The 27792-nt window shown below is 41.8% G+C and overlaps 2 protein-coding genes across 23 annotated transcripts in view; both read right to left on the bottom strand.

Moving 5' to 3' along the window:
- The window catches only part of LOC123519651 (nuclear distribution protein nudE-like 1), a 56727-nt gene extending 45823 nt beyond the window's left edge, over positions 1-10904 (bottom strand). For 8 of the 16 annotated variants that reach the window (XR_006679076.1, XR_006679075.1, XR_006679077.1 and 5 more), the window contains exon 1: positions 10531-10903. Coding sequence is in view for 13 of the 16 variants with exons in the window: in XM_045281121.1 (XP_045137056.1) it covers positions 10531-10616 (86 nt within the window). In the remaining 3 variants the exon portion in view is untranslated. Of the gene's footprint in view, positions 1-10530 lie in introns of all 16 variants that reach the window. The other 8 variants (XM_045281117.1, XM_045281118.1, XM_045281119.1 and 5 more) reach the window with 1 other exon arrangement.
- A 936-nt stretch (positions 10905-11840) lies between these two features.
- The window catches only part of LOC123519650 (cytoskeleton-associated protein 5-like), a 62098-nt gene continuing 46146 nt past the window's right edge, over positions 11841-27792 (bottom strand). For 3 of the 7 annotated variants that reach the window (XM_045281111.1, XM_045281110.1, XM_045281112.1), the window contains exons 25-37: positions 20652-20845; positions 20305-20540; positions 19686-20111; positions 18810-18995; positions 18430-18532; positions 17695-17919; positions 17303-17490; positions 16978-17140; positions 16647-16820; positions 15757-15762; positions 15182-15355; positions 14760-14943; positions 11841-13387 (exon numbers count right to left, since the gene is read on the bottom strand). In XM_045281111.1, the coding sequence (XP_045137046.1) occupies positions 13200-13387; positions 14760-14943; positions 15182-15355; positions 15757-15762; positions 16647-16820; positions 16978-17140; positions 17303-17490; positions 17695-17919; positions 18430-18532; positions 18810-18995; positions 19686-20111; positions 20305-20540; positions 20652-20845 (2447 nt within the window). In that variant the 3' untranslated portion in view covers positions 11841-13199. Of the gene's footprint in view, positions 13388-14759; positions 14944-15181; positions 15356-15756; positions 15763-16646; positions 16821-16977; positions 17141-17302; positions 17491-17694; positions 17920-18429; positions 18533-18809; positions 18999-19685; positions 20112-20304; positions 20541-20651; positions 20846-27792 lie in introns of all 7 variants that reach the window. The other 4 variants (XM_045281113.1, XM_045281114.1, XM_045281115.1 and 1 more) reach the window with 4 other exon arrangements.

Raw genomic sequence — 27792 nt, 5'->3', positions numbered from 1 at the left:
TCAATCCTGCAGGACTCCTCGAAGGTGAAGGGGAAGTTCCCGCGGGTGTGACATTCATATAAAAGTGTGTGCGAGTTATTCCTGTTCGACTGGAGGAGGAGGAGGAGGAGGAGGAGGAGGAGGAGGAGGAGGAGGAGGAGGAGGAGGAGGAGGAGGAGGAGGAGAAGGAGAAGGAGAAGGAGAAGGAGAAGGAGAAGGAGGAGGAGGAGGAGGAAAGGAGACATCAAAGGATAGAGAAGTTGAGGTTCATGCATGAGGTTGACTAGTAAATTTCTCTCTCTCTCTCTCTCTCTCTCTCTCTCTCTCTCTCCGATCAATACATAACCTTGAAATTCTCCAGTAATATTTTTCATTCTCTTTTACAGCCATTATTATCCTTCATCACCATCCATCACCACTATTCCCACCACCATTACTATTCTCTGTCTAGCCACCGCCTGATCAATGAGAGAGAGAGAGAGAGAGAGAGAGAGAGAGAGAGAGAGAGAGAGAGAGAGAGAGAGAGAGAGAGAGAGAGAGAGAGAGAGAGAGAGAGAGAGAGAGAGAGTCATTATAGGAAAATCAGGAAAGGAAATTCGAAAAAAAGTGGAAATATTTGATAAGTGGAGGAAATGGAAGGGGGGAGAGAGAGAGAGAGAGAGAGAGAGAGAGAGAGAGAGAGAGAGAGAGAGAGAGAGAGAGAGAGAGAGAGAGAGAGATTCAACACACAACCAAAATGAAATAAAATACCTAAATGCGCCCACACTTCTCCTGTCACCTTTAAAATGACGTCATCATCTCTCCCTCTCCCTCTCTCTTCTCTCCCTCCTCTATGACGCAAGCTAGTCACTCCCTCATCCCCCGCAAACACACACGCAAACACACACGCACACGCACACACACACACTTCCCGGTACACATACACAAAGACACACACTCATACTCACACTCACACACACATATATACACACGCTTTCTTAACCCTTCATCTGAGACCTTACAAATGTGACTCAACGTGACACACAGGTAAGGGCAGGTAAGGCCACTCAATGTCAGATCAAGGAGGTCAAACACGCCCTTCATTCACGACAGGTCTTGCTTCATTCACCTATGCATTCAGTTCATTCATTCAATTCGAGACCTTTAAAATTCAAAACCTTTATCATTCAAGGTGAAAAATTCTGTGAACCTTGAAATAATGTGGAATGGTACGAGTTTTTGTGGAGAGAGAGAGAGAGAGAGAGAGAGAGAGAGAGAGAGAGAGAGAGAGAGAGAGAGAGAGAGAGAGAGAGAGAGAGAGAGCAGCCAACTTTTCCGACAAGGGAGAGCTATTTCCACTTTAGTTTATTGTGTACTTAGTTGTTTTTGTGTCACTTTGTCCTTTGAACGCACGACTTAGCAAACTAAATCCTTGAAGACACACGAGACTCATCTGTTTCTTACGTTTATCCTTACTAAATATTACCAAAGCTATTATGATGCAGGTGATTTTTATAGGATAATAACTCACCTACTCTCTCTCTCTCTCTCTCTCTCTCTCTCTCTCTACTTATCTATTATTAAGCGATTTCACTATTTTCTCTATATTTTCTTGCTTTCCCTAGTACAGTTATTTCTTCATTTCTCTCTCTCTCTCTCTCTCTCTCTCTCTGCAATTAAGCCCTCCACATCCTACAATTCCCTAATCTTCAACAATTTTGCTATTTCTTTCATGTTTCTTTTCCTCTCTTTATTTACTGTCATTTCAGCCTATCTTGCAGCTCTCTCTCTCTCTCTCTCTCTCTCTCTCTCTCTCTCTCTCTCTCTCTCTCCCCTCAGGTTCAAAGGCAAGGTAACACCACTTCCTCACTCCCCCGCATGCATTTGCCCACCAAGCCGCGTCCACTCAGGGTCTCTGCACTAGTCTCAGGGACACAGCCAGACCGTGACACCTTCAGGAGGAGGAGGAGGAGGAGGAGGAGGAAGTTTGGTATAAGGTATGAATTAAAAAGGTGTGTGTGTGTGTGTGTGTGTGTGTGTGTGTGTGTGTGTGTGTGTGTGTGTGTGTGTGTGTGTGTGTGTGTGTGTGTGTGTGTGTGTGTGTGTAAGGGGGCACGTGTTGGGTTATATGTGCAGTAGTAAACACGTAATCTGATGAAACATAACACTCCCATCCCTATCACACGTTTAATCGTCAATTACACACCTGAGGGAGTGTACGGGAGGCAATCATTGAATTACTGAGCTTGTTACACTCTTTATACGTCCATTCATCATTTTCTAATAGTTCTCTTTTTCAACTTATGCTGTAGAGAAGAGGAATAATGGTGTAGCCTCAAAGAACATCAAGAAGGGGTAGTTTTTTTTTTTTCTTTTAACTTGTGATGCTGTAGAAGAGAGTAATAATGGTGTAGCCTGGAAGAACACCAAGAAGAGGTATTTTCTTTCTTAACTTGTGATGATTATAGAGAAGAGTAATAATGGAGTAGCCTGATAGAAAACCAAGTATTTCTTTTTTTTAACTTGTAACGCTATAGAAGAGAGTAATAATGATGCAGCCTGGAAGAACACCAAGAAGAGAGTAAAGAAGGAAAGGAAGAGATGAATAAACACAATAATTTTCCTCGTTATGTAAAGGAACAGAGGATGAAAAAATAAAGCAGATGTGTTCAGCTTTAAGAGGGATAAAGGTAAAGATTAAATTAAGTTATATAACCATAATCATCATCATCGTCATCATTCTTTAAGTGAAATTACAACTCCATTTCACATTTGCATCAATATTTCGCTTTAAAATCACTAAGGCGTCGCTGAAAATTATGACGGAGCTTCTTCATTACCACCATCACCACCACCATCGATAGGTTAGGTTATAATCATCATCATCATCATTCTTCAAGTGAAATTACAACTCCACTTCACATTTACATCCATATTTCACTGTAAAATCACTATGACGTTGCTGAAAATGATGATGCGGTTCCTCCACTACCACCACCATCAGCGTCACCATCGATCAATAACACCTAAAGGATAAGGAAGGTTCTGGAGGGCGCAGCAACACCACCACCATCACCATAACTGTTCAACCTTTGTCTACCACCTGGTACACCTTTCCTGAACCCCTTGAGCACCATGACGCGTTTTCTTATTCATTCTGCTTACTATTTGGTGATTTTATACAGCTTCAGATATTTATACGGTGGATTAAAATAGTGAAGACTCTGGCCATTCATCTTACTTCCATAGAACCTTCCTAATGACAATGGTCTAATCGTACACAAATCTCAAAGTAAAGATTTTATACAGCTTCAGATATTTATACGGTGGATTAAAATAGTGAAGACTCTGGCCATTCATCTTACTTCCATAGAACCTTCCTAATGACAATGGTCTAATCGTACACAAATCTCAAAGTAAAAATGTGTCCAAGTATTGAAGGGGTTAATTACTCTCAGACATCTTTACTCGTTCCACAGACAGCTAGTCTCTGAACTGTGAGGAAATTGCAAAATATATTCTTTCTCGTGCCAGTATTTTTTGAAGATGCTTAAAAAGACTTCACGCATTGCTTCTGGTGCTGATAATTGTTTCCTGTGGCAGTAGAAGGGTTAAAAACACCTCTTGACTTATATAATAGTGTGGACCAGGTAGGGTTTACATCATTATCAATCGTAAATTCCTAAGGGATATGTAAAAAAGATTGTGAAGGAGGGAGCGTTACATCACCACCATCACCATTATTATTCAACACCTATGGAATAAAAAAATGTATAAAGTAGGATTTACATCATTACCAAAATCATCACGTAACCAGAGAATAAAGAATGCTCAGGAGGAAGTAAATTACAACACCACCAAAACCAGCAATTTTCAACGCCTAAAATAAAAAAAAAGACACAAAAACTTACTTAAACCTAAAAACAAAAATAATAATAATAAATAAATAAATAAATAAATAAGAATGAATAAATAAATTACTAATCCACCACCACCACTCCCTCCAAAATAAGGGAAGTCCTGTGATGTGTTAGATACGAGAGGGCTAAAGTTACACACACACACACCTACACACCTCCCTTCCCTTTACACACACACCTACACACCTCCCTTCCCTTTACACACACACACACACACATACACACACGCCCCTTCCGTATCAGTAATAAAATCCTGTTGACAAATCCAGCAACAGAATTGTGAGGATTTTCTATATCCTGCTTATATTTGTTTGGGATTAGCTCTCCTGTGTGTTAGCTTATTACAATTGTGTTTCATTTATCTAATTAATTATTTTTTGGTCAGGTTTTACATCATTTAGTATTCGTATTTGTTTTCCCTGTGTGTGTTACTTTTGATTTGAGTGTGTTGTGTTTCACTTTCCAGTCTTAAATAAGTTTGTCTCCTTGTTTTGTTCTGTGTGTTGCTTTAGATTGGTGTTGTATTTGCTTCTTTCACCTTTTTTTTTTTTTTTTATCTTTTTTGTGTTACTTCAAACTTTTGTGTTGAGTTTACTTTTCATGTTTTTAAATAAGTTTGTATTCTCGTTTTGTTGTGTTGCTTTCAGAATGGTGTTGTGTTCGCTTATTTCTCGTATTTGTTTTTCTTCTTTGTGTTACTTTTGCATTTAGTGTGTTGTTTAATATTCAAGTTTTAAATAAGTTTGTATTCTCGTTTTGTTTTGTGTTACTCTAAAATGGTGTTGTGTTTGCTTATTTCACGTATTTGTTTTGCCTTTTAGTGTTACTTTTGAATTGCAGTGTGTTGTTTACTATTCAAGTCTTAAATAAGTCTGTATTCTCGTTTTGTGTTGCTTTTAGAATGGTTGTGTTCGCTTATTTCACGTACTTGTTTTGCCTTTTTGTGTTACTTTAGACGTCTTAAATAAGTTTGTATTCTCGTTTTGTTGTGTGTTACTTTAGGTTGGTGTTGTGTTTGCTATTTTCACCTACTTGTTTTGCCTTTTGTGTTACTTTTTTATTTGAATGCGTTGTGTTGTGTTTGCTTTCCAATCTTAAATAAGTTTGTATTTAGTGTTGTTTTTGCTTATTCCACGTTTTTTTTTTTTTTTGTCTGTGTTACTTTTTATTTGATTGTGTTGTTTACTGTTCACGTCTTAAACAAGCTCGCATCCTTGTTTTGTTCTGTTTGTTTTTATCACGTCTTAAACAAGTTAGTACCTGTATTTGTTAGCTCAAGTTAATCTCTATAATTGCTCATTTACATTTAACATTAAAATTCCCTGACAAACAAGACAGAAAAACACGTATCTAATAATAATAATAATAATAATAATAATAATAATAATAATAATAATACCTTAAATAAAATCAGAATTACAATTAATCTTATTACAATATCGTAGCTAATATTCTCGCATTTAGGCCCATATTCTGAACCACTTCCACGCTGCACCTTCAGTTTTCAAACGGCTCTAGTTGAAGTGAAACAGAATTTTAAGGATGTTTCTGTAATTCTAGTCACATGTCAGCACGTTTCCTGCATTATCAACAGGACAAATACTCTGCTTGAAGTGATTTTTTTTAAGGCTGTTTCTGTAATTCTAATGACATGTCAGCACGTTTTCTGCATTATCAACAAGACAAATACTCTGCTTAAAGTGTTTTTTTTTTTTTAAGGTTGTTTCTGTAATTCTACTAGTCACATGTTAACAGGTTTTCTACATTATCAACAGGACAAATACTCTGCTTGAAGTGAGTTTTTTTTTTTTTTAAGATGTTTCTGTAATTCTAGTGACATGTTAACAGGTTTTCTGCATTATCAACAAGACAAATACTCTGGTTGAAGTGACACGGGTTTTTAAAGACATTTTCGTAATCCTAGTGACATGTTAACAGGCCTTCTGCATTATCATCAGGACAAACACTCTGGTTGAAAGGCACGGATTTTTTAAAGATGTTTTTGTAATTTTAGTGACATGTTAGCACGTTTTCTGCATCATCAACAGGACAAACACTGGTTAAAAGGCACGGGTTTTAAAGAGATTTCTGTAATTCTAGTAACACGTTAACAGGTTTTCTGCATTATCAACAGGAAAAATACTCTTTAAAACTTAGCTAATCGTCTCTATGGTCTTTGAAAATGGTCCCAGTGAGAGAGGAAAGCGCTTACAAATATGGCGCCTCTATTATTGTGAATATGGTATGCAGTACGTCACGCGAAGGTTATAAATAGAGTACGGAGGTGCGAGTGACAAACAGACTGACGGACACACGGTTGTAAGGTCGAGGACGTGAGGCAGCGCAAGGCAACTCCGTCCTTACCCTATTTGGCATGTATAGAGCTATTTTGGGCGCCAATGACGTAGCAAGGAAACAGGGAGACAATGGTAATAAATGGTGGTGGTGGTGGTGGTGATGGTGGACTATGGTAATAATCAAAGTAGTAGTAGTAGTAGTAGTACAAGTAGTAGTTAATATGTAGTAGAAGTAGAAATAGTAGTAGTTAGTATGAAGAAGTAGAAGAAATAGAAGAAGAAATAGAAGTAGAAGTAGTAGCAGTAGTAGTAGTTCTAACAGCACTACTACTCTCAGTCATTTCAACAATCTCATGTCATTCCTGAGAGTGACAAGTACACAGCAATGTCACATCATACTTCCTCTCCTTTCAACAGCCTCTTCTGGGAAACTGCTCGCCGGGATCTCCAAATTGCCTTTAAGTGACGCGCGGAACACGAAATGAGGAGAGCAAAGAAAAAGCTTTGCCACGTCTCTCATTTAAAAGGAAGGGAAATAATGCTAAAGAGCAAATTCATTCTTTTAAGCGCCAAGGATTTAAAAACTGACGGAAAAAATTGTAAAAAGAATTAGTTAATCTTTTAAATCTTTTCAGACTCCACGAATTTTAATACAAGAAAATCATGAAAAAAAAAAAAAAACTTAGTTGATCTTTTTAGATTCAAGAATCTTTAAACTGAAGAAAAATAGTAAAAAATATGATTCGACTAATATTTTTAGCTTCCAGAAATCTTTAGGGTGAAGGATGAAAGTGCAAAATATGGGTCAATTAATCGATTTAGCCTCCACGAATTATTAAATTGAAGGAAAATGGAAAAATGATCCAGTTAATCATTTCTGGTCTCCAAGAATAGAAAACATAATAAAACCAATGTAATCAATATCTTAACGTTCTGGGACCTTTTTTAGGGTGAAGAGAGAGAGAGAGAGAGAGAGAGAGAGAGAGAGAGAGAGAGAGAGAGAGAGAGAGAGAGAAGGATTCACACATCTTTTCACCCTCAAGAATCTTAACCCCTTCAATACCATGACACGTTTTCATATATATTTTGGTCACTATTTGGTAATCTTATGCAGCTTCAGAAACTTAAATGGTGACTAAAATAGCGAAGACTCTGGCCATTGATCTGAACTCCATAGACCCTTCCTAATGTAAATAAAATCGTCCAATCATACCCAAAGCTCATGGTAAAAAATGCATCCCATTACTGAAGGGGGTTAAAGCGATGGAAAACACTGCAAACTTCCGTGGTGGTATATTATTATGAGAGACACGCGCCATAAGACCTTGTTTGGAAGCGGCGCCATATCTCAATTAATCCATCATTATATATACGCTTTCTATGCGGTTCTCCTTCACAGCGCCACCTTCTTTCTGTCTGGAGTTTCTTGTCCCCTCAGTTTTAAGGAAACGAGTCAATCAGGTTATGGCAGTAATCACTGTACTAATAGTGATAGCAGGAATAATAATAAGGATGACTAATGGTTAAAAAGGTCATTGCTGCCATCTGTTATTGTTACCATTATTATTATTATTATTATCATTATTGTTACTGCTGCTGTTGTTATTATTACTGCTACTGCTGTTGTTATTATTTTGGTGTATTTTGTCCTCTCTCCTCCTTTTTATTACTACTACTACTATCACGACAGCTTCTCCATTCACGTGATTAAAGGTAACATAACATATAACATATATCATAAATAATAGGATAACAAAGGGCCACCAGGGTCCATCTAGGTTATCCTGTATCAGTCGCACAGCGACTTCGTCATCAGTACTTAAAGATACACTTACAAGTACACAATACATTATATACTAATTCTAAATATTTGGCCCATTAACAGGGCTAAGTCCTGCAGCGAATTCCTCTACAATCTGTGATCCCCATACATGGGGATCATGTCTTGTTTAACTATAGTAAATTTCTTATAAAAACTATCATGCAGTGCTATACATAATTATAAATCTAATACATTTAAGTGCTTATCTAATCTGTTTTAAACATTGTCAAACTAGTGCTATTTACAACCCTCTCTGGCAATGCATTCCAGAAGTCTACCACCCTATGACTAAAGAAATATTTTCTTATATCTAACCTGCAGCCTTGCTTTCTAATCTTCCTGCCATGATTTCTAGTCCTACTTCCTCCTCTAAGGTAAAGAAAGATCTCACATCTATGTAGTTTGTATCTGAGAACATTTTAAATAACTCTATCATATCCCCTCTTATACATCTCCTCTCAAATGAAAACATGTTTAATTCCTTTAATCTATCTCTATACTCCAGGCGCTTTAATGCTGGTATCATCCTAGTTGCTCTTCTCTGAACTGCTTCTAACATGTTGATATCCTGCCTATAATGGGGTGACCAGGCCTGTATGCAATACTCTAAATGGGGCCTAACATAGGAATTATATAAACTACACACCACTTCCTTACTTTTAAAACTAACATTTCTATTTATAAAACCCAGGATCCTATTTGCCCTATTTCTTGCTTCTAAACATTGCTTTGAAAATTTCATAGTCCTGTCTATCACTACTCCTAAATCCTTTCCCTCCTCTACTGCCTCTAGCCAACATCCCTTCATCTCATAGCTAAAGTTTGTGTTGTCTTTACCTAAATGCATAACCTGACACTTTTTAGAATTAAACTCCATCTGCCACCTGTCTGCCCATGCTATCAGCCTGTCCAGGTCTCGTTGTATTCTGTAATTGTACGTACAGAAATCTCCAGCTAAAGACAATTCTAATAAATAAACTTCAAATAAACCATCCTGCACATCCTACCAAAGGGAATCGACTACAGTTTATTCACTACAAACCTACAAATGAATGTCAACTTAATATCTACGTGTTTTCCAGTTTCCAGAATGAATAGTCAGTGAGGAAATGAGTTTGAGTACAGGACGCGCCGTTCGTGTTCCGCCGTTCCGCTCGTCACTTAGGCAAGGAAATCCCAGCAAGCAGTTTCCCAGAAGAGGCCCGTCAGCACAACAGCCGTGGCTTTAAAAGGAGAGGAAGTGTGATGCGGCATTGTACTGCACCTACTACCTGTCAGGCTGTCACTCAGGAAGGCCACGAGGAATGTTCAAATGCCTCAGAGTAGTGCTGCTGCTGGAAATAATACTGCTGCTGCTGCTGCTGCTGCTACTACTACTACTACTACTACTAGTGCTACTGCTGCTGCTAAATGAATATGTAACTTATGGAGATGACTTGAATGTTGTAATACTTGATAAGATAATGCTACTGTCACTACTATTGCTACTACCACTATCATTATTTAGACTATATATATATATAAAAAAATAAAAACATAGGTACCGTAGCTCTAGAAAGACGACCTTTAAAAATCCGATTACGTTTTTTTCATCCATTTAATAGCTTTTTTTTTTTTTTTTGCTGGGACGGGGGGCACACGGCAACTCCAGCATCGCCTAACGTTCACCTTTCCAACCGTTTCCGCCTCCCAGGACAGCTAGACAGGTAACACCGAGCGCAAAGAACACCACCCGTTAGTCAATGAACATAATTTCCTGTTGCATCGACACTAATCAACCCTCAGGCATCCTTTGTTGTGACATAAACAAAACAACGTGGAAAATATCAACGCATTGCAACCCTGACCGCCCTCGCCCTCCTCCTCCTCCTTCGTCACCACCACCACCACCACCGCCTCTGCCAATAACTGTATAAATTAATAAGGATGTGACTTCAGTTTTGTGACATTTAACGTGTAGCCATTATCAAATACAACAATATGATAATTAGTATAATCCAAGGTATTTAATTGAGTGAATACGAAATAAATTGGCTACAGATGAGGTTATTTCAAGATTAAGGAAGAATAAATCTTTAATGAAAAAAAAAGAGAAAACTGACGTTAATGGTAACCTTAGAATGGAAAATGTTAAGAAACTAATAAAGAATAAAAATGACTGATAAAAAAAAAAATTCTGATATTCAAATAACTTACGAATCACAAGGCAAAAAAAAAAAAGTATATTGATCAAAGATGAAAATATTTGGAAAGTGATGACAAACAAGCAATAAAAAAAAAAAAACAACCGTCTACGATTTAAATAACTGAACCATGACAAAAAGAGCAACGAATATCTTAAATCACAAGACAGATGGAAATTTGACAAGTGAAGAAGGAGAGAGGCAGAAAAGGAGAGAAAAAGAAGAGAGATAATTAAATGCATCACCAAATCCTCCCGCTGAAATTTAAATGGCCACCAAAACAAACTTGAGCGAATCGCGATGCGCAAACCGACGAGCTATCGATTTCCCGATTGGTTACTTCTTCTTACCTTTGTTTGTACTCCGTGGCCTTCTTCCTCCAGTACTCCGCCTCCTGCTCAGGGGAGGAAAAACTGGGCACCGCTTCCCCGTTCATGGCGACGCCTGGGGGAGGTCAGAGGTCAGGTCAGCTGTGCGTGGGAGGCGAATCCAAGAACAGAAGCAAATAGACACACAGACTGGCCAATAAACTGTCTTCCGCCTTGCACTTCGCTCCAAAAATCCTCGGCACACACGCCCTACAGTCACTTCAACTGATACATAGTTACGTATGCGAATTTTCAAACGCGAAGGTCAGTAACGGGTTAAATCAGGCAGAGTCAGGAGAAACAGAGACACACACCCTCCCCCTCCCGCAGCTGCCTGTCGACTGAGCCAGCAGACGACGCAACATCAGCTGAGTCCTTCCGCCGCCAGGGGGCCCCACATTCCTCAACATTATTTCATTATTGCCTGCCAACACCTGTACTGTCTTACACAAAGAAGGGTACAAATAGATAGTAAAGATGATAATACCAGTATGATTATATTCAATGTTCTGTATCGTTGTGCTATTGCAATATAACATTATCTCTACGGTTTCTTTTTTTTTTCCTTCCCTCATGTAGGCTATCCAAGGCTATACTATTTCTTTTAAGCTCACGTGTTATTTGAAGATTTACAAGACTTTCTATGGAGACTGTTATGACAAGACTAATATAGTAATTCTTGTTCATCACTTCAAAGGATATCAGTTATTTAGTACATCCTTGCATGAAGCATACTGTAGGTAGCTATCTACCTTTCTCTCTCATTTCATCTAGGAATTAATCTATTCTTTTGAAGCTCCCTAATGAGTCCACTCTTTCTCATGGCTCCAATAGTGTTTATCCTAGCGTTGTTAAGACTTGTTGCCGAGGTGCCCATTCTGTGTTGCTCGGACAAAAATGCATATCGCTCGAATCAACCGGGCCTTACTTGCAGCTTATGTCGAATGCCTCAAAAGAATGTGGATGCTAATGTCATCAAGTTATATGTATAAGTTTGGCTAGTGGTAGGTTTCTGGATATTACTGAAATTAAGGTTTACTTTGAAAAATATATCTCAAGTATAAGATGCAGCTCTAATTCTCTTACTTACCCGACTGTTAATAAGCAAAATAATAAAATAAGGCCTAGACTCGCATTTCATCTTGCTGCAGAAAACTAGAATATACCGTTTAAGCTCCTCGAGGCTGGACTCTTTAAGGTTTTCAATTGGCCAAAACTTGCTGGACTGCCAAGATCAAGCCATCTCCGTGGCCCATCTTTACCTAGAAACACCTTAGGATTCATATTTCAAGTTACTTTCGTCTATTGTTTATTGACTAATTAGATCCTTTACAATAATCCTTATTTTCAGACTGAAGAACTTATCATATTGAACTAAACACAGTATGTACACAGGGTGCACAGCGGTGTGTTCAGAGGTTAAAAGAACTACAAGAATTTCTTTGGGAGGAAATTATACAAAATAAATTCCATCCTAGAAATAAAATTAAAATAAATCCTAGAAACAGGACAGGAAGCAAGATAAAAAGTCAAGAGGCTTGTTCAGGAAAATCTGAACATGGATATGAATGCTGCAAAATGCAGGTATAAGAATGCTAGATGAAGACTGGGGATGATTCTTATTATAGTTTCATTGACAGGACTACAGACCAGATGCTTGGAATGATTAAAACAAAACAATGAAGACTGGCTGGTGGAAAAAAAAAAAAAAAAAAAAAAAAAAAACACAGATGGGAGGAATCAATCTCTTCCCATGACATCCCCCAAAAAGAAGATTGATGAAAGACAGCCTGAATGAAGATGAATAAATAATTAAGTCCCTGCTACATGAGTTAAAACATCACAGGCTCTGTCCAGAGAGACAGTCATTTAATAGTTTGGGTTTATGAGATAAAGTGACCAGCATGAGGGCACGTCCACAACGAGGGGCTACTGGTGCCACTACTGCTGCTGTGGGGCCATGGGTATGGTGTCCTCAGAGATCAGTACAGTGCTGGTCCAGGAGTGCTAGGTCACACTAGTGAGGAAGTTGTGAGTGGTTGGTCTGAGTTCTTAAGAGTCAGGTCAGCACGTATGGGGTGGTGTGCCAAGTCCAGGAGGGAGCACACAGCACACCTGTCCCCTGGCACTCACCTGTACAAGGCAGTCATGCATGCACATACACATACATACATACATGCACATGCGCACACACACACACACACACACACACACACACACACACACACACACACACACACACACACACACACACACACACACACACACACACACACACACACACACACACACACACACACACACCATCCTCTACTGAATATTACTGAAAATGCAGAGTAACATGAATAGTGAGAGTACACCTATAATACTTATTGAGCCAATTAACTGTAATGGTCTACATACACCAACAGTAGAAACAGAAGGCTCACCCATAGCCAATTTTTTTTTGCAGTTGAATAGTAGTCTTTTGGTGACAATTCTCCCCCCTCCCCACATGATTGGTGGATAATCTTCCCATATCCCAAATGTGTTTTATGGGTTTGTGTTTTCTTAAAAAAATTTTTAGTAAAACCAGCACATCCACACAGTTTGTGCAAGATGTAGGATGTGAGGCACAGCTCCTTCATCCTGTGAGCCGAACTCATTCTGCTCTACTGAGTATTGATGTATTCTGTAATGTCTCCTTTCATTTCTTTCTCCGTGCTGCAGATATTTTGCACTGCTGAGTCAATGTAGTTGTTATCAAAGCCGGCATATGCAGCAAGAGACTTGAACTGATCCACAAGATCATTCATGTTGAAATTGGTTGTGTCAGGAACTTGAATGGAAGCCAAAGGCCCTGAAAAAGAAAAAGAAACATTTAAGGTCTCACAGCATATATGAGCAGCCTTACATGGCACAAAATTAACAACATTCAATTGGTTTCACTGTTCTTCACTAAGAATAATATGGCAATTAATACAGATCTGATACTCAGCTCTAGTCACCGTCACCATCACCATCATCAAGTTAGTCAGGCAGACAGACATATGTAAGACTGGCCTGTAGCATACACCCACAGTCGGGAATAATGATGGTGGTGATGACTGATGTTCCAATACTCACAGAAAATCCAATTCGTAAAGATATTTGGGCTTTATCCACCTTACACATAGTCACTATAAAGTTCTATTGTACATAGTAATTCATGTCTCTAAGCTTATGCTAGAATACTGAGCATCCGGAGGCAGCCTGAATTAACAAAGGTGTTTAGCCTCTGCACTGAATCTCACTATATGTGAGAAGGGAATACCTGGTCACCATACACTATTTCTAATCCCTTCAATAACCTAACCATCACCATTAAGTGAAAAATAAGAGCAATATGCAACTAATTAATAAGGAATAATGGCAATGGGTTGGAAAAAAATAATACAAATTCATGATTATGCAAAAAGAACCAGAAAGTAATTTATAATGATTAAAACATGTATATACATATTGCTAAGGGTCTTATGGGAAAAACAGGATGCACTCTAAGAAACAAAAGCTATCTACAACAAATGTTTCGTCCAGCAGTGAACTAAATTTCTCTACGGAACGGTTTTCATTCCGACAAGGTCACCACCACCGGTGGAAAATGTATGTTTGCACTTATCAATGCAGGGGATGAGGACACCGAGAGTATCTGGAGGACAATTTAGCTTCCCATACACACCCCAGCATGCTAGCGCTGAACCGAGGAGAGAGAGGCTGGCCGAGGTCCTGCCAAGTGAGCTCCTCTACTGTCTTTGCACCTAAGCTCTCAAACTCTTTTGTTGCCCCAATATCCTCTGATGATTCAAAAGAAAGGGGGAGGGGAATGTGTGCTATGCAAGACTGTCAATAATGTTAGGTTGTATAAATGTAAAATGTAGCAATCAATCTAATGTCATGTATTGTTGCCACTGAAGATATGAGGTCAAGTGTTATTTTCATTGCAAAGTTTGTACATTAAATAAATCACCTTCTTGTAACATCTGCATTACTGCAAGTAATCATCATTAAAATGATTAGTAATTATATAAATATGCATCTCAATGGCTTCATCAGTTTTGTATATTATTGTGAAAGACTGAAAGCATATTTTTCCCATATGACTTCTTAACAATAACTTGCTTATGAAACACTGATCTATACACGTCTACACCACACAGAACACCTGACTGTCATACACGATCAATCCATGTTACCTGAATTTGACCCATTTTCTGAGGTTGGATTAGAGGTAGCTTTCCCTTCCAACTGCCGCTCTGCCTCCACTTTCTTTAATCCTCGCTCAATGTAATTCTGGAAGAACTGGGATGATTTTCTTAAGAATGGTTCAATGTCTGCCTCTGGATGTTTCTGCTTGAAATCATACAGTTGAATCAGACCCTGTTGGAGAAAAAAACAAAAGCACCTTAAATGAAACTGAACTGAGAAGCTCTGTTATCCTTACCACAAACAATGTGAAGCCAACGTATTTTTAAATCTACGCATCGTGTAATCATTCTACTTAGTGGATACTGACCAAAATTTCACATATAACATTTCCTTAAGACTTATTAATCAAACATAATACATATATAAAGCAATTTTAATTACTTGTGAGAAAGAAGAGCACACAACTGACCTCTTTGGTATTCTCCTTGGAACCAATTTTTCTGAATATTTCAGACAAAATGTTGTGTTCAGATTTACTAAGTCTTTTGGGAGACTTGACGCTGTCTCCTGACTCATTGGACACTTGTGCAGCTGCCAGACGGTTGCTGTCACCAACACCTCCGTCATCCTCAGTCTTGGGTTTCTGTAGGCGAGAATAACAATGACTCCTTTGATCTTTACTTCTGGAATATGCATCTCTTCATTATCTGTTATGGGCTTCTAAAACAGGAGATGATTTTCTGTGAGTAACAAGTATGTTTTATTACACTAATTCTGTTATTATAAATAATTCTTCTCTAACATACTGGCGAAAAGATATATGGATGCAAAAGGCTCCCTCCTGTCATTAATGACATTTGTAAATGAAGCACACAATTCCACAGCATATTGGCCTGTTTTTAAATAATTTTTTGAATGAAATTGCTGCAAATAAAGAAATATTCATTGTATACAATCACAAGAAGTTATATCTTCATTATTTATAGAGTAGGAAACAGTTGTGCCCCATAAATCTGTAGGCAAAAATACATATTTTCTACTTACGTCATCCTAAATAAGGAAACAGCATGCAATGTGATTGTGAAAGAAAAACCCAGTCAAATTAATTGATCATGCCACCAGCACTGACTAATCCAACTAGCAAAAACAGGTTTTAAAATTCTTCATATTTCAATATAAGAAGCAAGCTGATAAAATGTAGAAAGTTATCAGTTCTTTAATATGACTATGATAAAACAATGTAGATGATCTGTAGCCAAAGCATGCCAGTCTATCTTTATTGTCCCTAAATATCTCACCTCCTACGGAAAAATAAATAAAAGTATTGAGCCTTGGCTAGAAAGGAAAGCAAATATAATGCGGAGTTTTTAAGTTACATACTTATGTTCACCCGCAGAGAGGTTGGCCCTAGTACAAAATTTGTGTGAGAAACTGCAAACTGAACGCATTGCAAGTTAAGTCAAGATGCTGAATGAAATCTTAAAATTATGAATGCAAATAATTACTCATAATGCAATAATAATAAAGAAATCAGAGTATATTCAATAAAATGCAATAAATTTACCCTTCAACACCAGGGTAACTTCCATGTTATTTATTAGTCTTTCCTTTAACACTAAAATATCAATCCAAATTCATTTTGTAAATCTCCAAGCCACTTACTAAGAAACATTCAGCTTCCGTTAACTAATGGAGGAATTTAGTAGTTTTCAATTAGCATAAAGTTAATTGTCATAAGGCAAATTATATTATACTTCACCAGAAGTCAGTCACATCAACTTCATAGTTTAGTATCCATACAGTCTTTAGCTAAGCAAAAATAATATTTTATTAAAGCTACTGTTCTACAGATTTTTATCATAAAGAAATCCAATACAGTAAATGACACTACTACTCTTGTGTAAAGTCACAGCTTCTCTCACTCCAGCACCCACCTTGAGGGATTTGGTGAGGTACTTGTGCAATTCTGAGCCCTGGGCGTTTTCAATCTTGGAGAAGTGCCCAAGGATGGAGTGTCCATAGGCCTTGCTCAGTGTGTAGATGACCGTTTTGATTGTGCGCAATGGTGTGTCGGAAGGACGCTCACTCCATGTGCTGACTGGATATGCCTGAGGACAAATTTTTGGAATATGATGTCAGATTGAATGAAACTAGAATTAATGGTAATATCAATACACGTTACAGTGATTTCCACAGTCTGTGATGCTCTGCTTGTGTTAACTTTCGTTCAAACCAAGGATAAAAATAAAACAGACAATTGCTCACCACTAGGAAGTTATGGATATCAAGGAGTATTTGGTCCAGGTCCAGGTCATTGGTGCGGGAGGGGAGAATGCGAATGGCTTTCCAATTGCACTTCATGACCAGCTCAGTAAACTTGCATCCACCACCGCTGCCTACACTCTCATGCAGTAGTTTCAGGAGAGCACTGCATGGAAATACAATCTTAATTAAATGCATGATTAAATATTCCTATCATCAGAAGAGCCATATCAAGAAAATACACCCAAATATGCAATCTTTCAGCATTCCAATTTATATATAAGCTTACTTTTTGTGACAATGAAGCTCTGGAGGAAAACATACACACCTGAATACGTGGGTGAATTGCGCCTTTTCCACAATGCGCACCACCAGCACATTAATGGCACGAATGATCTGAGGGCCGTCCTCCAGCTGAGAAAGCCGGTGGTCCAGGATGATATGAATAAGTACATGCACTACATCCCTCAGTACATCCCTGGTTGCCTTGGTGCCCAGCTGCTTGTTGTTGAAGACCTGGGAATAAAGTGATAATATAGACTGCAGTAGAGACGTTACAAAGAGCACTTTAACTTTTATTCTATTTTAATGTAATGTAATCTGGCCAAGGGCAACAAAAATGAATATAAACAAAAAAGGATCATTTAGATGCCAGTCCCCAAGCACATTACTTCATTTATACCAGGACGCTGTTAAAAATGAACGGCTGACAAGATTTACCGTCATCAAACAGCTGGTGAGTGATCGATATATTTTGATGCATTCCTCCTTGTTGATGTTAAGGTTGGCCATTTTTGTGTTGAGGACCAAGCGGTACTGAAGGGTGGTAATGATCAGCAACTGGTCCACATGGGGCGCCAGCTGCCCACACCGGTCCTCTGACTGCAACACCTCGTCCAGCTGGGAGAGCGCTGTGATGACTGTGTTGGCATCTGTGGTCGCTACCTGATGTGGAGGATATGGAGGGCTTGGTTGAAAATTTGTTGGGGAGTCATACCTTCACTTAATGTTAAGCAAATCAGCCTACACCCTAATCCCTCCCACATCAAAATAAAAAACTTTTCATGAAGGGACAAAAATCTGCGAATAAAATAAGGTTACAAACACTCTTGATTAGAATCTAATGCAGCATCTCTCAGAAAGCTTCCTTGTAACTGTCACCTTCTCTGTTGCTGACTTTATATATATATATATATATATATATATATATATATATATATATATATATATATATATATATATATATATATATATATATATATATATATATATATATATATATATATAATAAAAAATAAAAAATAAAAATAAATAATTAAAATAAATAAATAAATAAATAAATAAATAACTGATGGCATCTCACAAACAAGCAGACATTAAACTTTCTACAAAATGTGTATACAGCTTCAAAATGAATTAAAACTGCAGGACAGCCCAACCATCTTGACATCTTACTTGAGATATGACCATGTTGATTGCCTGTGCTGCTCCTTCACTCTCCAGAGGGCTGGGGACTGAAGTGGCTGACCATCCTGAGGTGAAGCCAGGCCGGGTGAGTCTGTTGGGAGAAGATAAGACACAGCACTGAAGAACTTGCTTGTTTACATCTCAGTGTTTTAACAGGTACTGGTGCAGGCTGTTCGGGTTTTCAAAGATAAGGATTCTTCATTAACAAATTACAATGGAGGTTTTGATTAATGGGTGAGTGCCTTTAATGTAGGTCACCTCAACTGCATTAATTGTTACTGTGGATGTAAAGGTTTTAAGTTTCATATTGTTGATCAATGTACAAGAAGGTATCAGGCAGAGATTGATAGAATAGTAGACAAACATACCTAGAGGCGGTGGGGGGCAGGACTGGCTTATAGTTGAGGATGGAGGCCAAGTCTGGGATCTCCTCTAGATTATATTGGGTTTGCTCTTGTTCATCGTCATTGCCCAGGAGCCTCTCAATATTGCCATAGTCAATCTTGAAGGGTGCGTTAGCATTGCTTGAAGGTTGCTGGGGCTTGAGGCCAAACCTGCTGTGAAATGGAACAATTAGCTTCTCAGCAGTTGGGTACATTATTGCTAATATTCCAAAGAGTGGAATGAAAGTCATGGAGCATTACAATCTCTTCCCTTGCATACCATGACATAAGAGGCATAGCAACATTTAGTGGCATATAAAGATGGTGAAATATTTGGTTCCCATCATCTGAACTCTCATTGCTATTGGTGAAACCATTACAATATTAGTAAAAACTACAAAATGGATTAAGAATTAAATATGTGGACATTTAAAAACATACACAGAATTGTAAGACACAATTAGAAATGCATTAATATATCTTTTTGATCTGAAGACAAAAAGTTGAGAAAAAGCATATGTTTTGAACAGAACAAAATTAATAAAAGCAACTTAACTTTCTTTCTTGCTTAACAACTTTCTTCAGATCATGAGCAAATGGTCATTAGATTTGCTCTTATACCAACTAACAAATACAATGCAGTTTTCTTAATATTTCATCACCACAAAAACAATCTGATGAACATACCATCCGTCCTATTCTTTGCATGTTTATGACTGTTTTAGGAAGATCATAGCCAGATATGATTCTTGACAAATTTCCTTGGCTACATTTAACAAAATACACTATCTTTAAGACAGTTAGTGGTGTTAGTAGAGTTATATCAGGGCCACCCTCAAGTTCACACCACACAATGCTTGCCCAGGAAAGAGAGGAGAAGTGACTGTTCTGGTGAGAAGAGGAGGTATGTGAGGAGAGAGAGGAGGCAGCGTGTGGGTGGTTGGGGGCTCCTCTTCCACCACTGGTTCATTCTCAGGTTCTCCCAATAGGAAGGAGAGGGAGCGGGAAATGCGTCTCGCCTGCTCCAGGGGAATGGAAGTGACAGGGCGCCTCCGCAGGGGTGGCAGGGGCCAGTCTCCCTTCAGCTGCTTTTCTGAATGTCTGCGTGCTCCTACCCTACTGGTGCTGCCAACACCACTAGCATTAGCACCTGGCAGGCTGCTGTTGCTGCTGGACAGGGCTGAGGCAGAGCTGTGGCGAGGCCCTCCACAGTACAAGGGAGGGAGACCTCTAGGGTTCTCTGAATTTTGGTCCATGGACTCATGACTGTGGCTGTTTCCAATTCTTCTACTCAAGAGTCAAGTATCACAAAGAAGAAACAAATTGATATGCATTAAAAAATCATAAAAAATTAACATAAAATGGAAGAAAATCAGTTCCCACAACCCAATTAAACTCACAATGTACAATCCTATTAAAGCCCACTGGAGCCTCATTCCAACAAGTTTCCCAAAGTTTGCCAGTGTGTTCCAATACCAACCTCTTGAGGCCAGTGGCTTGCTGTTCCCCAGCCCTGGGAGCACCTCTCTCCCTCAGGAGTTGTGGTGCTGGTTGGGCAGCTTTGGGCGTCACTCGGTTGGGTCGACCGGCTGCTGCTGCTCCTCCTCCCCGGACTGTGGGTATCTCCGGTTCAGGCATTGGCTTCTTTATGACAGGCCTGTTCTTGGCTGCCCTCTTGATGCGTTCCTCCAGGAGGCTCATGTCTTTGTCTGATAACTGTAGTGAGATGAAAACATTAAAAAGTCACCCTTATATTCAAGAAAGTACCAACACCACTATTCATATCTAGTGCTTTTAGTCATTCTTTGTTCAAGAGTGGACACTTACATTTCCAATGTACTTGTACACCTTTTCTCCCTCCTGGAAGTACACCTGAACAAGGCAGTTGAGGGCAGCATTTCTGACAGAGTTGTCCCGGTCAGCAATTTGCTTGGCCACTTCCTTGAGGGCAACAGGAGGTGAGGGCTGACACACAATGGTCCCATGTGTCTCAATCAGGTTACCTATGGCTTCAAGGCACTCTGAAAGGGAAACAATTACTCATAACATACATACATACATACATACATAGTGATGGGCACCGTCTTAATCCCCTTTACTTTATTATATTATTATATGTGAAGCCTATGGCCACCCATCGCGGGCCCCTCGGGCAATTCTGTTGAGCAGACGACCCGCCTCCCTCTCCATGCTTCTCGTTGCGAGCGGGACTCAGTACAAAGGTAGCCTTCAGCGGAGATAGACACGCACTCTCGTCGGTCTGGCACAGTGTTAGGGAGATTTGTGTTGCTGGGCTTCTCTTGTTACTCGCTAGTCATTGGTCTGGGAGTTGTGCCCTCCTGTTGAGTAGCTGGCTTGCTACTCGGTAGACCGTGACTGTTAGAGCAACGGGCTTGTTGCTCTAGGAGAGGTGTAGTAAGTTTGGCTACATTTCTCGTGCGTCCGTCCTGTATTGTGGCGGCAACGCGGAGGAGAGACACGTTTTGTCTCGTCCTGTTTGTTTTGTTGGTGGCCGTGGTCACCAGTGTGTTTGGTCGGCGGCTGTGTGCCCCCACCATCTGTTGTGTAGTTTCAGTAGTATACTGTTTATAGTAACCAGCCAGTCTTCAGCGGAGGTAGACACGTGCGCTCTTGGTTTCTGGCACAGGGTGGAGACACGTGTTGCTGGGCTGTTCTTGTTACTCGCTAGTCATTGGTCTGGGAGTTGTGCCCTCCTGTTGAGTAGCTGGCTTGCTACTGGGTAGACCGTGGCTGTGTAGGACAACGGGCTTGTTGTCCTGAGGAAAGTGTAGCCGGTTGGGGCTGCATTTCCTGTTGTGCGTTTGTCCACTCGGGTGTGGCGACGCGGAGGGACGCGTTATTGTTTCGTCCCGTTGTTGCTGTTGGTGGCTGTGGTCACCAGTGTGCTTTGTTGGGTGGCTGTGTGCCCCCACCATCTTTTGTATAGTTTCAGTAGTAAACTGTATTGCAGTGGTAGTAGCCACGCACACTATTGAATGCTGAGAGGCTTCATGTCGGCCAGTAGTGAGTAGTGTCGTCCGTCAGACTTGTCTGCGACGAGTATTTGGACTCGTGTATAGCTGGTGTCACCCGTAGATGGTGTCTGGGCTTGTGTGTACATCACCAGATGTGCTGTACACATCATATATTGCAGTAGTAGTAGGCCAGGGATGTCAGTCTAACAGGTGTTAGTAAGCATTTGTTGTAGTAGGATAGTATAGTAATATTATATATACTGTGCGTGTTGTCCCAGTTTGTGAGTATCACAGGCTGTGGACAAGGCGTGTGGAGAGGCATTAATACTTCATAGAGAAGTGGGTGGAATTGTCCTTGTGGGCGGTTTCTCTAGGGGGTATTAAGGCCTCGCCCTGTTACACATAGCATCTACCATTTATAAATTCTACTTGGTTGGGTACAGGAGGAGAAGGAGTTGCTGAGGAGATTCCCTTACAGTGGGGGAAATTATACACTGTTAGCGACCTTGAAAGAACCTGAGGGTTACGTCGGCTGTGAGTTATAGTAGTGGGGACTCTCTGGAGTGTTTTATAATCCCCACTGTTCTGACCGTAACAAAGTTGGCGATTTTGCCAGTATAACAGTCTAGTGAGCTGTAGCAGTTAACCGCAGCCGGGTGATGTACTATGTTTGCAAACCGTAACAGTGGCGACCTCGCCAGGATAAACCAAGTGCTTTATAGTGTGTAGTGTTATTGTGTGGGGTATTATTACTTATATTATTTTATTGTTTGTGAAAATGAGTCCCTGTGAGCACCATGGAGAGAGTTACTGGTCTTTTCACCTCAGCAGTGGAGGGTGAGGATGCGAGTGTGAGCCGGCGAGACTCACCACGTGGGTATGATGAGTCGGTGGCCGCGCGTGGGGTCAGTGAGGACGCATTTACTAGAGGTTAGAGAGGTGGAAAAGAGACGAGAGTTAAACAGACTAGCAGCAGAGAAGGAGGCTAGAGAGATGGAGAGAGAAAGAGCAGATAAAAATAGAGAGTTGGAGTGGGAGAGAACTCGCCATGCAATAAGTACGCCTGGAGTTGTTGGTAGTGTAGGAGGAGGAGGAGAACAGAGTGTAGAGCGTACTTTAGTTCAAAGTCTCCAGCTAGTCCCCAAATTTGATGAGTCTAAGGTGGCTGAATGGTTTGTCCGCTTCAAGAGGAAAACCAAGGAGTTTGCTTGGTCTCGAGAGAGATGGGTAGGCTTGGTCGCGAATAAACTCAAGGGAAAAGCCTTGGAAGTTTATGACAAAATGTCAGCTGATGATCTGGATGATTATGAGGAGTTTAAGGCTGACATTTTGCGGGCATATGAGCTGCGACCAGAAGCCTATCGCTTGCAATTCAGAGGAAAGAGGAAGCAAGCAAGTGACTCCTACCTCGAGTGTGCTCGTTCACTGGAGCAAGTGTTTGAGAGATGTGTTGCTAGCGAGGGTGTTGACTCTCTCGAGGCTTTAAAGGAGTTAGTAGTTATGGAGCAGTTCATTGATATTGCTGATAAGGAGCTGGTACCTCTGTTGAGGGAGAAGAGGTTTAGGACCTTGAAGGAGGCTGCTACATGGGCTGATGATTATGTGTTGGCCCACCGTCCTGTGCAGCAGCCTGGGAGTTGGAGTCCTAAGGGAGGCCCAGGGAGTGGTGGCAGTTCTTCCTCGGGCTCTCCAGGCCACTTTAGGTGATATACTGGATTCGGCAGTAAAATGGGTTTTTGAAAGCCCCAGGCCCCCACCCCTCCTTTTTCTGCGAAGGACGGGACGGCGGGGAAGGCGGCCTCCAGGACGCCCAAGTATGATTCCCAGCCTACGTGTTATCACTGTCGAGGGAAAGGGCATTTTAAGTTCAATTGCCCAAAATTAGTAACAGCTGAAACTCCAAAGTCCTCGCAGAAACAGGTTGCCTTGTTGGTGTGGCCAGATAAAGTTTGTGGTGATGAGTTGACTGCTCCTTCAGGCTTTAGAAGTGAGAAGGCACGGCGTGTGCCTGAGTTGTGTTTGGAGGAGAGAGAGCAGGTTGGCCCACCTGTCCCTCCCCCTGTTGCCTCGCCCGCTGTTGTTAAGGATAGTGAGCTTGACTGGTGCCGTCCTTTCCTGTGTGGAGGCACTGTTGAGATTGATGGCACAAAGTATCCCATCACTGTACTGCGTGATACGGGAGCACAGCAGTCAGTGTGCCGAAATGTCACTGGTAGGAAGGTGACATCTAGCAAGGCAGTGTTGTGTCGTGGACTTAACACTGTGGAGGAGTTCGTGACGGCTGAGGTGACGCTGTCATGTCCTCTTGTCACTGCTACGGCGCAGGTAGCAGTGGCAGACGAACTGCCAGTCGCAGGAGTGGACTTCCTGCTTGGGAATGATTTGGCTGGTGGTCGTGTATGGATCCCAACCTCTGAGGAGGATGAGGTTGCTGAAGAGTCTGGGCCAGTGGTGCAAGACTCTGTAAATGTTGTTACCCGCTCTCAGGCCCGCTGGGCTGAGAGAGAGCCTGTTACTACCCAGGAGGTTGCTAGCAGCCCGATGGGATTGACTCCAGATGGGAGTAGCAGTGCTGATGTGGTGGAGCCAGTGTTGGGCTCACCATTGAGTTCTGGTGTAGAGGCTGACGGTGACGGCATAGAGTCACTTGTTAATGCACCGGACTCGACTTTGGGAGTTGTTGCTGAGAGTGAGGACGGAGTGTTGGGTGTAGCTGAGTTGTTTGATGGTTATCCTCACTCTGCAGAGCACTCCGGAGGGAGCACTCGTGCTGAGTCGCTTCCTGGTGTGGAGGCTGGGGGCTCTGATGTTCAGCACAGGCCCCAGCATGATAAGTCAGGCAGTTTGTTGGAAGTTGGCGCCCAGGGTGGGAGACTTCCAGTTCTGCGGGGGGGTTGGAGGTTTCTCCCCCTGTGGAGCATCTTGGAGGCAGGGAGCGAGCTGTTCCCTTGCCTGGTGACTGCCTGGCTGGTGGTGATGATCCTTCTGAGGACTCACCGGATCACATGGCAGGAGCGGAGCAGCCTGGGCCAGCTCTCCGTCCTCGATGCCGTGTGGGACGTAGGGTTGCAGCGTTGCCTCAACCCCATGACCCTATAGTCCCCCTTTCTCTTACCCAGCTAGAGCCTGCAGAGCTCATTCGTAGGCAGCAGGAGGACCCGGCGTTGGCCTCCTTCTTTGCTCGAGTGGGTGAGGGAAGTGAGGAGTTGGAGGGCAGGGAGGAGTTTGTTTTGCATCAAAGGGTGTTGTGTCGTAGATGGCAGGAGAGTGACGGTGGTGAGTTATTGCAAGTAGTTGTGCCGCAGAAGCTGCGTGAGGCACTTGTGCTGTTGGCACATGAGGGGCCCATGGCTGGACACCTGGGCATCCGAAAGACCGTCGCTCGCCTGCGTCGCAATTTTTGGTGGCCCAGCATGTCTGGAGAAGTAGCCACGATTCTTAAGTGCTGCCACACTTGTCAAGTGGTGGGCAAGCCTAATCAGACACCCCCTGTGGCGCCACTCCACCCTATCCCTGCTGTTGATCCTCCCTTCACGAGGGTTTTGATTGATATAGTAGGTCCTCTGCCTACTACCAGGGCTGGTCACAAGTATTTGTTGACCATAATGGATGTTACCACGCGGTATCCTGAAGCAATTCCCCTGAGAAGCACTCACTCTAAGGTGGTGCTGAAGGCTTTGTTAACCTTCTTTACACACTTTGGATTGCCAGCAGAGCTGCAGTCCGATCAGGGGACCAACTTTACTTCAAAGTTGTTTAAGGATACGATGACTGCGTGGGGGATCAAGCATATTGTGTCCAGTGCTTATCATCCACAGTCTCAGGGAGCCCTGGAGAGACATCATCAAACTCTCAAAACCATGCTCAAGAGTTTCTGCATGGAGAGAGAGAAGGATTGGGACGAGGGTGTCCCTTTGTCTTATTTGCGGTGAGAGAAGCGCCCACTGAGTCCTTGGGTTTCTCACCCAATCAGCTAGTGTTTGGACACCGAGTGCGTGGACCGCTCGACGTAGTTCGGGAGGCTTGGTGTCAGCCGTCGCCTGAGCGCCCTGTCTCACTGCTTAAGAGCCTCATGAGCAGTCGAGAAAGACTAGCCAAGGCATTAGAGGTGGCGCAGGCCCACCTGTGTAAGGCCCAGCAGAGTATGAAGGGTATTATGACCGAAGGGCCGAGTATCGGAGTTTTGCCCTGGAGATGAAGTGCTTGTGCTGTTACCACTTCAGGGCCAGCCGCTTGCTGCCCGCTATAGTGGCCCCTATATTATAGAGAAGAAGGTAGGTGACCTCGACTACCTGGTGGTCACTCCTGACCGGCGCAAGAGGGCTCAGCTGTGTCACGTTAACATGCTGAAGCCCTATTTTCGTTCTACTAGCCAGAAGGGCTCTTTTAGTTCTGCCGTGCAAGAGGCATCTTCAGTTTTATTTTTCTGCCGGGAGGGAGAGGCTCCAGAAGTTATTGGGCCTGAACCTGTTGTTCCTACAGGGCAGTGGGAACGGAATAGCCTCCATCTCTTGAAAGAGAAGGTTGACCATTTAGGGATCAGCAATATGAGTTGCTTCGGCTGCTGAAAGTACTCTTCAGTGTTTAGCAGTGTCCCGGGCAGGACACAGTTGATAGAACACGATATTGATGTTGGGGACGCAGAGCCTGTCAAACTGCCCCCTACCGAGTAAATCCTATGAAGCAAGCACTGGTGGAGAAGGAGTTGGAGTACATGCTTGAGCATGGGCTCATTACTCGGACTTACAGTCAATGGAGTTCCCCAGTCACCCTGCAGCCTAAGCCTGATGGCAAGGTCAGGTTTTGTATTGACTTCAGGCGGGTTAATGCTCTAACAAAAGTAGACACTTATCCCTTGCCCCGGGTAGATGACTCTGTGGACCGAATCGGGTCAGCTACTTTTATCACCAAAGTGGACCTTGTCAAGGGGTACTGGCAGGTCCCAATGACAGAGTGGGCTAAGGAGATAGCGAGTTTTGTGGCCAACGGCGCTGTCTATCAGTGCCAAGTGATGCCTTATAGGCTGCGAAATGCCCCAGCCACATTTCAGTGTCTCATGGACTGAGTTACTGATGGTCTGACTCGCTGTGTCGTACACATTGATGACGTGGTCATCTATGACACAACATGGGCTGAGCATCTGACTAGTGTAGAAGCCCTCTTTACACGACTCCAGGAAGCGGGATTAGTTGTCAACTTGGAGAAGTGTGAATTTGTACAAGCTCGGGTGCAATACCTGGGTTACCGAGTGGGCCATGGCTACATCACTCCTCCTGAAGCCAAAGTAGAAGCGATCAGGCGGTTCCCCGCACCGACCTGTCGCCGTGCCTTGCAGAGATTCTTAGGAGTGGTAGGTTACTACCGTCATTTTGTACCGGGATATTCGACCCTCCTGGCACCTCTTACAGATCTCTTGCAGAAGGGTAAGAAGTGGGTCTGGAGTGAAGACTGTGAGAGCGCCTTCCACCGAGTTAAGACCATTTTATGCGAGATGCCAGTGCTCCAGGCCCCTGACTTCAGAAGAAGTTTTGCTCTCGCAGTAGATGCCAGTCAGGTGGGAGTAGGCGCAGTTTTATTGCAGCCTGATGACCAGGGTGTTAACCACCCTGTGTGTTATTTTTCGAAAAAGTTTACTCCCGCCCAGAAGAACTATTCAGTCATTGAGCAAGAGCTGCTTGCCATTTTGTTAGCCTTGCAGCATTTTGAAATTTACATCCCTGCTTATGGGCCCCAAGTAGTCATCTATTCAGATCATAGTCCCCTTCAGTTCTTAGAAAAGTTTAAATTTAAAAATCAGCGTTTAACTCGCTGGAGTCTTCTACTCCAGGAGTACAATATCATTGTCAGACATATAAAAGGAGCAGACAACGTTGTAGCTGATTGTCTGTCCCGGGGCCATTCCCTTTAATCAGTTCCGTGCCTTTTAAAAAATTTTGTAAATGTTTTGTTTCCAAAATTTTTTCTTTTAAGGGAGGGCTGGGCTTCTCTTGTTA

Source organism: Portunus trituberculatus, chromosome 45 (genome assembly GCF_017591435.1).
Source record: "Portunus trituberculatus isolate SZX2019 chromosome 45, ASM1759143v1, whole genome shotgun sequence".
Classification (NCBI taxonomy): Eukaryota; Metazoa; Arthropoda; class Malacostraca; order Decapoda; family Portunidae; genus Portunus; species Portunus trituberculatus.
The sequence above is the reverse complement of the archived record's forward strand: the minus strand, read 5'-3'. Positions and strand labels throughout refer to the sequence as shown.